Source organism: Hippopotamus amphibius, chromosome 11 (assembly GCF_030028045.1).
Source record: "Hippopotamus amphibius kiboko isolate mHipAmp2 chromosome 11, mHipAmp2.hap2, whole genome shotgun sequence".
Taxonomy (NCBI): Eukaryota; Metazoa; Chordata; class Mammalia; order Artiodactyla; family Hippopotamidae; genus Hippopotamus; species Hippopotamus amphibius.
The window spans coordinates 102,902,365-102,914,208 of NC_080196.1; the positions used below are offsets into that span (position 1 = coordinate 102,902,365).

Below are 11,844 nucleotides of genomic sequence, written 5' to 3' on the forward strand. Positions count from 1 at the left end.
CAGGGCTTCTGCCTCCCCTGTTTATACAGATTCCTGTAACCTGTGGAAAATGGGATGTCAGAATGGCAGTATTTTAGCTCATAATTAATTGTTCTGAATTAAGAATATACATCAATTAAGGTAAGACGACAGTGGGAATAATGACAAGTTTTCAATAATAACATAACTTCTTCTAATCTTTCACTATTGCCCAGATTAGTTTCCTTTGGAGACCCAACCAGAAGAGCATCTCAAAAGTTACCAAAACTAAATATGATTTTCCTACCCATGGATTTACACAGGACAAAATCTTCCCTGATATTTGTGATACTTACTCAGGCACAAGAAAATACTAAAAAACTGGAATGTTTACTGGTTATACAGTTTTAAGATATGTTGAATAAAACCCATGAATATAACCTACAAAATTTCTTGCAGGTATGGTTTGTGTTATTTGATTAATACATAAAATCTATTTTAAGAATTGCATAATAAATATCTACTCCTGTGAAACTAACTCATTTATTTCCTCTCTAAAAATGTTTAATGATTCAACCTGTTATTAACATAGATCAAGACTCTACATTAGGTGCAGAACAAATGAGTGTTTAGCAGTATCCATCTTTATCTCGAGTGAAAAAGCACAGAGATAGTATGCTCTGGTTCATCTCATTACGATCTGGTGTTTTGGGACTTCCCTGGTGGTGCAGTGGTTAAGAATCTGCCTGCCAATGCAGGGGACATGGCTTTGATCCCTGGGCTGGGAGGATCCCACATGCCTCAGAGCAACTAAGCCTGTGCGCCACCACTACTGAGTCCACTCACCTAGAGCCTGTGCTCTTCAACAAGAGAGGTCATAGCACTAGAAGCCCGCGCACCACAACAAAGAGTAGCCTCCTCTTGCCACAACTAGAGAAAGCTTGTGTGCAGCAACGAAGACCCAAAGCAACCAATAAATAAATAAATAATTTTTTAAAAAAGGTATGGTGTTTCAATAAAATATTAGCTTTTGTGTTTAATAATTGTTTATTAAAATTTTGTATTTTTTGTTTTTATTTCCCCTGATCATATTGCTCTAAGTATTTCAAAGCAATACTTTTGTACTGAGATTTAACTACATTTACTCAGTATAAAATTGTGATATAAGTGGAATTATGTAACATGTACATTTTCTGTTCAGCTTCCTTTTTTGCACAGCATAGTGTGTGGGAGTTTTACCCATGTTGCTGCAGGAATCAGCAGTTTCTTCCTTTTTATCTCCAAGTACTATGCTTTTGTTTGTATTTTTGTTCACCAGCTATTAAAAATTTGAGGTTTTGCCAGCTTTTTGCTTGTTATGAATAGGGCTTCAATGAATGTTTGCATACTAGCCCTTTCGTGGCACATGTATTCACATCTCTTAGGTAAAATCAAGGCATGGAATTCCTGGGATGGTCAGTATGTGTTTAACTTTACAAGAAAATACCCATGCATGTCTCTTTGCACACTTCATGAAGACTTTCTGGAGAAGTGCATTGCTCAGCCATGGAGATTTACAGTTTTCTGGAGGGACATCACCCAGATGGTGGTGTTAGAGACCCCAGGCTCCACTCCCCCTCAGAGGTCCACAAGGAGACAGCTCTCCTTGAAGAAAAACAGTTCACAAAAAGGAAATGGCAATGTTGTGATGTGTTAGAGGTGTTGGTGCAACCTGTGGTGGTGATCATTTTGCAGAAAATAAGTATCAAATCCACACGTTGTACATCTTCAACTTACTCAATGTTATGGGACAATTATATCTTAATAAAGATGGAACAGATAAAATGGCAAGGCTGTTTTCTGAAGCGGTTGCAGCTTTTGAAACCCCCCCAGGGGTGCAGGAGAGTTCTAGTTGATCCCCATTCTCTCCACAGGGGGTGTGACCAGTCCTCTCATTTTAACTTTGGCCAATCCAATGGTGAAGAGGTGGCATCCTTGGGGGAGGTGTTTTGCATGTACATTATATTCTTCACTATGCTTCCATTATCTTTGTTTTTATTTTTTATACCACATAACATATTGATTTTTTATTACTTTACATTCAAAAATAACTATTGATGTACGATTGATACAGAAAGCAGTGTACATATCTAACATACGCAACTTCATGAGTTTTGGGATGAGTAGATGTCTGTGAAACCATCACACCAATCTATGTATTAAACATATCTGTAACCTCCAAAAGATTCCCCCTGCCCTAAGAAAAGTTATGTTTTAGGAAAGAAAAATTGTCTATATTTGACATTTATATATTGGTGTACTGCAAGGTCATATCTTGGCCCTCCTTTCTTCTCACTTTATTCTCTCCCAGTAGGATCCCATCTTCACCTTTAGCTACCATTGCCGTATTTCTCTCAGTAACTCTAAAATTTGTATCACCTGTCACATATTTAGAGATTCATTTCATATCCCATCTAAAGCTCTAGACTCTTATGTTAAATTCTTAACATGGGTTACAAAGCATTTCTTATTCTGGTAACAACCCACCTCTTCAACTTTATTATGCTCTGCTTTTTAAAATTTTTATACATGATAATATATTTCTGAATTATGTTTTATATGTGTGGCAGGCCACTTGCAATTTGTTCGAAAGAAAAAAAAAGAAAAAGCAACAAATGACATGAATAAGTCATTGTTTTATTGATAATGCATTTCACAAAATCAAGAAGTTTAAATATGTAAGGGTCCCACATACCACCTAAATTCAAATAAATGTGTTTAGGTGAATAGGTTTGAATAGTAGATATAATTTTTGAAATAGAGACTATCATATTTCAAACTTAGTAGAAGATAGAGTGCTGAAATAACCTTTTAAAATATAGTGAACCTTTTTTCCAAAGAGGAGTTATCATGGGGAGATAGAGTAGGATGGCACATGTTTGTAGAAAGTGAGAGACAGACAGACATGGTATTTCAAGCTTTACATTCTTAGTGGTGACTATGAGGCTGGAAAGGAGAATGAATGAAAGAGCACCTGCTACTTCCAGCAATCAGCGCTCAGGAACAACTCTGGGAATGTCCCTAAGTGTAGCCGCCAGCTAATCACATCTAAGGGGAAGAGACTCTGCCATAGAAGAGGATGGTGTTGGTCTTGTTGTGCTTGATGAAGAACAGGAAAGGGTGGTTACAGTGGAAACTGTCATAATATGGCCCTGATGAATATGTCATACTTATGCCTGTAGCAGCTGTGGCCTCCGTGCCCTCCTCATTCACCTCCACAAAGGACTTGTGGACGACTTTCGACACCACCAGATCTCTTGTCCCGGTCATGCCCGAGAAGTCTGCGCTATTGAAGGCGGCCACCATCCCCAGGGCTGTCAGCGTGTCCTTGAGGTCATAGCTCTCTTCCACTTTGAACCGAGGTAGGTGTAAATCCACAAGTCCCTCCTTCATATTCTGTGGGCTCGTCCACTCTATTAACTTCTCAGCAGTGAGCTGATCTTCAAGCTGTAACAATGGAAAAGGGAACAAGTGGCAGGATTCTCAGTGGACACTGAGCCCCCTTAACGTTGGATTGAAATGTGTGGGAAAACTTTATTTTAAGAGTAGACATAAATACAGGAGATTCAGTTTCTTGCATTTTATCTGAAGAGGCAAAAATAACAGAGTCCTAAATAGATATTATATAATCAAATAGCTGTTCTCATATGTTCATGACTTTGTTCTTTTTACGTACATATGTACATGTAAATAATATATGCACAGGCATAAATATTCGTAAAAGGTATACATGTATATATATGCACACATATATGCAACAACAGAGTCATTAAATAAAATTATTTGTAGAAGATGAACCATCTATTTCTTAGGCTTGTTATCTATGATGTGCTTCACTTTCAGATGGACTTCTCTTGTTAATGTTCTTTCATCCATAAATTTTTACATAGTGCATTTACAACACACATCTTACTTTTATTCCTTTTTCTTGCTTGATCTATTTGTATACTTTTTCCATATAGATATATATTTCTTGAGTCAAGTTTACATTGTTACCTAATACTACCATTACACTGATACTCAGTATGTATATATAATTAATATATTTTACCCTTCACTGCCTGTCAGTCCCTAACCTAAGCTAAGGTTACACAGACACATAATATTGTTTCTTATCTAAAATTTTTCACTATTTTCAGCCACTTGTGTCCAAAGCATTTCCCTTGTTTAGACTTCTTGCTATAGGATAAAATCCTGGGAATGAGATTTCCGATGTCATTGATAACGGGGAATTTGGGGCTGGAGGCCGAACATTCTGATGACTTCACATTTATTGCCACATCACTTTCATTAAGGATTTCCAACTCCTAGTGTTACCACGTATATATTTGGAGTGTGGCAAGATTACAGCCACTTCCGCATCATCATTGGCTGTTACAGTAATCGCAGATGGCCTTTTATGAAATGTCTTTTTATTGTCAGGTATTGTTGTTGGTATTTTTACAAATTAAGTTTATCATAACAATGCTAAGAGGAAAATTCTATAATCCTCTGCCCCCCTTTATTTGAACTCCTATCAATGAGGCTCTGAATGACTTTTGAGCTCCTAGGGACAGAATAGTTGAAAATTAAGAAGTGAGTGTCAAGATAAATCTGTTTGCCCACAGTCTACAAAACCACTGTGAATTATTATGCAATATGTAACTTTTATTGTGTTAATTTCCTTGTTTTGTTTGTGAGTAAACTTGCAAAATTTCCATGTGTCAACTACAAATGTGTTAATTTCCTTGCCTTCAAATGAATAGAATGGAATATACCAGAGGTTCTTCACATGTACCTAGGTATATATTTTTGTGAACTGACATTGCATAGTTTCACCAGAATATTAATGTGACCTGTGATGTACAGATACACTCTTCATATCATACTGTGATGCTTAAGGTATTGATTTTTTTTTTGTTCTGTGCTTGAGCTCTGCCAGCCACTACCAGCAATCTGAGAGCAGCCCATACAAGCCCTGTATCACTAGAAATGTAAGCAATAATAGGAAGCACTGGAGGTACCAGGCTTTACCTTCTGCAGACCATCTACTTCATCAGGCAGCAGCACCACCATGCTTAGCTCTTTGCCTTTGTATGGAATTTCCAGAATCTTGACTTGCATGTTCTGCAGTGCCGTGAAATTGAAACGACTGGTTTGTTTCATCATCTGCACAGATTTGCTTGTATCCTGCAATAAATTCATGTGACAAAAATGCTAACTGAGCATAAGTTAAAAGAAAAAAGACAACATTATCGTGAAAGCAACATATCCTCCTTCTACAAGATGATCTGGCAAATTTGTAAATTAGAGACAAGAGTTTCTTCAAGGAATCCCAACTAAATAAAGTGAAAAAAAGAAAAAGAAAATAAGAAAAGAAAAGAAGCCTTGACAAGTTCTATCTTCTATCTGCAGTTTTATATTAATTACTATGTACTTAAATTTCACACTGAAAGTGTAGCTTTGTTATGTTTTATACATAAATTATAGGTAATACCTTGTTCAGCCAAAATTTTTCCTCCACAGTATTTTCTTTCTTAAATTCCTGGAGCCACTTCCCTTTGAAATAGACTGCGTTCACCAGAACCAGAATGGTAGAGCTGTCAATGGAGTTTTCTGGAAACAATTCCTTGATTTTTTCTGTCAAAGAAGAAAATCAAAGGTCTGTTATGAAAGGCACCGTGGTTTGTCTGGAAGATACTTTGAAAGTTACACCTGATGATTCAATATTCACACAAGTCACCACATGAGGGCCTCCGAGCCCGACTGTTCACAAGGTGAAGCTGTGCTCCTGGCAGCAGCCTGATGGAGCTGCCCTCACGGAGACCCCCTTCCTCTGTCTCGGAGGGTGTTCAGTCTCTGTCTGTGGGAACATCGGTCATCTCACACTGCATTCTGATGAACAGGTTTCAGCTGATCTTTCCACTGGTCAGTTTCCTCCCTCCCTCCCTGTCCCCTCAATAACTCCCTCCCTCTTTTGTTTCCTCCATCCTTCTATTCTTTTTTCTTCACTTTCTTCTTTGCTTTCTATTATTTCCAACTTGAACTCACTGCTCAGAGGAAATGGGCTTGAATGCTCTTTAGGAAAAATGACATGAAGTCTAAAATCTAAAACATGTGCTCAGACACCATTTCCCGGGGTCTCTTCATCTTCATTTTCCATTTTGAATTGCTTAGGTTTGGCCTGCATTTAGGATGGAAGCGAGGACATGGTTCATAGGATGGAGACATCATCCAGCGCCTACTGTGGTTGGGGAGGACACTGTGGCCATCCTTGCAGAGTGGGGGTGGGGAGGTGGGCCCCGCAGCTCCTGCTGCAGGTGGCAAGAAGAGTGGTTTGGAGGAGAGCTACTTGTTTCCCAGTTAGCAAAAGATAAGGGAAACCTTTTAATATTTTCCCTTATGGATCACAATTCAGAAGATAAACCTCTTATTTAAAGAAAAAGATGATAATCAACCTGAAGTTTGCGTAGAGACATGGGACCCACAAAGACACTGTCATCCACAGACTCAGCTGTGTTTCCAGGGAGCTGGTTCTGGGATCCCTCCTGGGCTCCCCTCTTTCTCTCTACATCGACATGGACTATTTCACTCTCTGCAGTGCCCTCCCCCCATCCTCTACAATCTCATCTCATCCCTGCTCCTGGCACCCCTGCAGGGTCCAGCCCAGCTTTCACACAGGGAAAGAACCCAACAGTGATTTTTAGTGAGTGACTCTCTCATAACCTACCATTAGTTTGACTTTCCACCCAAGAATTAATCATCTTTCGACTTTTTTCTGCAGCATGGACAAAATCAGCAGATTCCGCACTGGCCAGGTAAAATTTCTTAACATTATCTATGTATTCCTACCACAGGGGAAGGAATAAAGGAGGAATTAAGGGTCACTTATCAGCAACTATGCAGGTATTCCCAAATTAAATTATGTTCAATCATGACAACATTGAGTGCACAGTGCAATCCCTAACCCCCGTGCCCTGGTGGGTTGTCAGGCTCTGGGACGCTGCAGTGGGTGGGGTGTGGTCAGGAAGCCCGATGCCCCTGGAGGAAATTCTCCCCATGTGGGTCGGCCAGACTCCTCTGCCTCCCCCTCCCTCATTAGGAGATGGGAACAGAGGACCCAGCATGCAGACTAAAGGCGAGAGAGGCCATGAAACTCACCTGAAGAAATGGAAACTCCTTTTCTGCATAGAGCCTATTGGCGACCTTTAGTTCGTAGGCATCCGTGGGTTTCTTTAACTCAGTCAGAAGGTTTTGAAATTGATGATGAACATTTCCTGACTTTTCAACCTTCAAACACCAGAAAGTGAGCTCATTGGATTCTCATTGTATGTAAATACTACACCCCCATAGGTCTGTTAGATCCACACCTAGAATCTGGTGTCCCCATGGATGACATTTGTGGTTCTTTTCCCATATTTGTTGTATTTTACAGGGAATATCCTTCATAATCCTTACATTCAATCTTCCAGGTAGTTCTTCTTTTCTGCTCTAACACACTCCAGGCTTTTCTCTTTGGAATTAGAGATGCAGCACCATTCCATTATTGCATGAGTCGTAATTGTCTCAAATGTTTAGGGACCAGGTAGCTAAACTTAAGCTTCTTGAGGGCTAGAACCATCGTGCATCTCTAACAGTCATCAACTGTATGCCAACATCAAACGTGTATATTTCCTATGTTAATGCATGAAGCCCTGTTGCCCTCTGTGGTGGGGTCACCTTCTAAGACCCTGTGGCTGTGCCCTGTGGCTCTTCACTCATGGTGGCCACGCTCCCAGTGTAGGAACCGTGTGTGCTTGGTTCACTGCTGACAGCGGTGCACCAGCATGTCCAAGGCTTTCCTTCCATTCACATGAAGACAAGAGAGCTCAGAGAACTAAGAAGCTTGTTCAGGAGACAGAGCCAATTTTTCAACTCTCACTGGTCTCAGTCCAAAACCTTCTCCCTGGTAGCTAAGGGTTTTGAACTATTTAGCCATAAACCATAGCTCTCACTCAATCATTTTCCAAAATATGCGTGGTCATATTCTTATTGCTCTTAATATAATTTATGACTTAGTTAAAATTTTATAATTTTAGCAACATATTGTGAGTCCTATAGTCTCTATTTTCTATAATAATAATAATAATAGTAATAATACATAACATACATCAGGGTTTCCCTTATCCCGGCACTGCTCTCCTAGTTCTCATGTATTTGCATGTGTTGCAGCAGAGCTTCTATCACCCCTAGTTAATGGGGATGCCATCACTGTGGCTCAGGGCTGTTGTATTTTGCCATGTTCCCCATTCCCAAACAGCAGGGCACAATTTGAAGCTCCTGAGACCCTGGCGGCCTGGTGCTTAGGATTCCAGGCTTTCACCGCCATGGCACATGTTCAGTCCCTGGTCAGGGAACTGAGGCCCTGCTCGCTAGGTGGTGTGGCAAAAACAAAAAAGGAAAAAGAAGTCTTTCAATTTGAACCCCTCCGGTTTTTGGAGCCCCTGCTCTTACGCACATGCTATTCTTCTCTCAGGAAGATGAGTATATGAAATAAATAGGTACATAATGTGATGTGAGAAACAACTCTGTTTCTTCAATCTATTTTACCTAAGACGTCCTCTAAAAATTGGCTTTTCCCAGTTTACCTGAAATTCCCAGTTTAAACTATGACCCTCTTGGATATGTGATCTCCCTCTAGATCCAGAGCTCTATGACTCACGGGATCGTTTGTAGCGCCTCCTCTTGTGCTCCCTGTGATTCCATTAAAGTGAAGGACCTGGAGGAGACAGGGAGTAGAACAAGGAAATTTTTCTCTAAAGATCTAGGTATATCAGGGCAAATAAGGAAGGAAGGAAGGGAGGGAGGAAGGAAGGAAGGATGGAAAGAATACAAACAAACAAAACAAATGCCAAACCAATAAAAAAGAAAAGAACAAAGATCAAAGAAATCTTCTGTGCAAGCATTTGCTCCTTAAGAAACACAAATTCTGTGTGAAAAACACAATGCTGGCTGATCACCACAGTTCAGAGAATCCTGATTCACTTTTCATCCATTGCTGAGGAAACACGGGTAGATGTCTCCCATGCATTTTAGTCAGTGCATCACTTCTACCTGAACTCTCCCATTTAAGCCTCACCTCTGGTTTTTGGGCAATTGTAGGGTTCATCCCAGCTCCCAAAGGAAGTCTGGGCACAGAGAAGAGATGCGGTGGAGACTGTGGGAGAGTGTATGCCCCCCACAGCTCTGCGCCCACCCAGTCACAGGGATGCGTGCAGCTTCCTGTGCTACCCCTGGGGACAGCCAGACCTGAGATCATCTGCACACCAGCCAACACAGAAACCAGCACAAACATGTCAACATAGAGGAAGCTGCCACCTACCTTCTCAATTTCTGATGCAGTTTGTCCTTGGGCCCCTAAGGAAGTCATGGCTAAGGCTGACGTGATACTGAAAGGGGAATAGAAGATATTTTCCTCCTTTGATTGTCTGATCTGTTGGAACAGATCAACTGCAAAGTGGGTGATTGCTTCACCGAGTGAAATCATGGTGGCTTGCTGTGGTCTGGAACTCCTGGAAAAGCATCAGATTCATTTTATAATGACTTTACTGAGGGAAGGTTAGTGTGTAAGAAGATTTTCATTAAAAAATATCTTATCTGTAGGTTGTGGGATTCTGAAAACCATAGCTTCCTTCCTTTGACTTTTAAAACTTTTTTTCAGTGTACATGCATACACTTCATCATTAGAAGACTTTAAATTTGTATTTAAAAAAAAACTTTTGTGAAAACTAAAGGAATATCTTTATCTTTTTTTCCTTACTCGTAGTACTAAGACTCGGTAGAAAATGCTTTATAACAGACACCAGGACAAAGACTGATGTGCTAACACCCAGCCCCCTCTCTTGAGGCACATCTCTGGCTTTTCCTTGAAGGATCTGTAGGTGCTGGACATCCTACCCCCATCACACTTCCTCCTAAAGGAGCATTTGATTTTTTGGAAATAAATTCCCTAAAGATTAAAGCAGATGAAATATTGCTTTTTTTTTTTTTTTTTTTTTGCCATGGCTAAAGAATAAAATATAATCAGACAAAATGAAGTAGACAAATGATCTAATACCCATCATTGTTATTATATTCAGAAAGGAGTCATGCTGTCAGGCAGAGCTGCTGGGAGCACTTACCTGTGATCCTGGAGGAAGCAGAGGTGGGCAGGCAGCCTGTCAGCCTATGTGCTCTGGATGCTCAGGTCCTGAATATATACTCTCTCTTGCCGCCTCCCATTCCTCGCCTCAGCTGGTGTTTCAAGTAAATCAACTTCTGATTTCTTCACCAGGTACCAACACCTTATGAGCATGCAGTCTCTGTGAGTGAAGAGAAGATTATTGTTCTATTCCTGTGCTTCCTTTTTATCTGTAGAAGAAACTGTGACCTTCAATCATTGGCTTATATGAAATGCATGTAGGTGGATTTCCAATACCAATGAGAATAAAGTTAAATTCCCACTTCTTCACATGCCCTAAGCTACTGCGCCCAACCAGAACTACGTCTCAAAGAATCTTTCCTCTCTTACATGTTGAATTGTCTTTAAGGCCACTTCTAACATCAAGAATTAAAAAGCTTACATTTTCTATTTTATGTTCTTAAAGGGTTTGTCCAACCTGACTACTTCCTTAGGAATTATTTTGTATAACCAGGAAAATACCTGGAATTTGCAGCTTAAGAGATCCTGGGGAAGTGTCTCAACAGCAGGTGGAGAACAGGTATCATTTGCCTTCCCCCAAAGGCTGGCCCTTGGCCGTGGTCCTCCCTGTGACCCCCATGTCCCTTGCAGCCAATCCCAGAGGGTCCCTGACGTCTAAGGTCAGTGGGAAGTTCATTTCCCTGCAGTGTAACCTGCTCTCAGTGAGAAGAATGATGGATACAAACAAGGGCCATTTTGGTGGCAGTTTTCTAATTTTTTTGTACAAAGATGTATCAGAAAAATACATTGTTCAAACTCCAGAATCACGACATTTCTCGAACATCCTGCACTTTATCACAACAACTTCCGATTCATGGTCTGAACAACAGAGTCAAATGTCTGTGAGCAAAAAGCAGGAAAACATGTTTGAGTGCCATGGTTAAATCTCATCACTGGAGCCTCCTTCTCTTCATGTATCTGGGGTTCTCACAGTAGAATGTTAAAAATTGTTGACTTCTGCTAAGGGGGAATACGTATTCACCCATTTTCCTCTTTAACACCATATTCGGGCTGGTGCCTTTATTTTCCCCATTTCACAAATGACACAAACGAGGAACAGAGCTGCTGAACAGAAGCCCAGATTTCTAAGGTAGCAAACTGCCCAGGTGAGCTCTCCAGGCAGACAGCTGGTTCAGGAAGCTGTGTGTGCAGCCACTCTCCACAGGGTAGTCTGTTAGACAGACTCTGGGCTGTTAGTGACATAACTTCTTGTGTTTAAATGAAAAGAACCTGTTTCTTCTGCCCTCTCAAAAGAGGACGTCCTTCCACAAAATGTGCAGGGATGTGAATGTGTCCGCAAATTCTTCTCTGCTAGCCGCTCAGTCACAGGAGGGCAGGGTGGGTTTCAGACACACTTCTAGGGCTCCATCCAGAGACCACCAGGAGCAGTGAGTAGGGAGTGGAATCCAGGTGTTTCCTGCGTGAGTGCGACTCAGACGGTGGGTCCAGTCACGCTCACTCTCCATTCCCCGAAATTGCCCTATCCAGCTGGGAGTTAGTAGAAATGAGTAATTTTGAGAGGGAAAAAAGGTGGACAAAAGAAAGTATTTTTCTCCAGAGTCCACTGTTCCCTGAGGTATGGCTGTCAGGGGATGGGTTGTATTTCCAGGGCAGCCGGCCTAATATCTCCCCTACCTTAAGGTGTGGGA

The 11,844-nt window shown here is 40.9% G+C and overlaps 1 protein-coding gene across 1 annotated transcript; it reads right to left on the reverse strand.

Annotated features, from left to right (window-relative positions):
• Window positions 1–2,613: 2,613 nt before the first annotated feature.
• LOC130831956 (serpin B3-like) lies at window positions 2,614–10,268 on the reverse strand. Its single transcript, XM_057700449.1, has 8 exons — window positions 10,137–10,268; window positions 9,338–9,527; window positions 8,678–8,734; window positions 7,138–7,266; window positions 6,707–6,824; window positions 5,474–5,616; window positions 5,011–5,166; window positions 2,614–3,444 (listed from the first exon to the last, which is right to left on the reverse strand). The coding sequence occupies exons 2-8, from the start codon at window positions 9,500–9,502 to the stop codon at window positions 3,046–3,048; spliced, it is 1,167 nt and encodes a 388-aa protein (XP_057556432.1). The 5' UTR covers window positions 9,503–9,527; window positions 10,137–10,268; the 3' UTR covers window positions 2,614–3,045.
• Window positions 10,269–11,844: the final 1,576 nt, after the last annotated feature.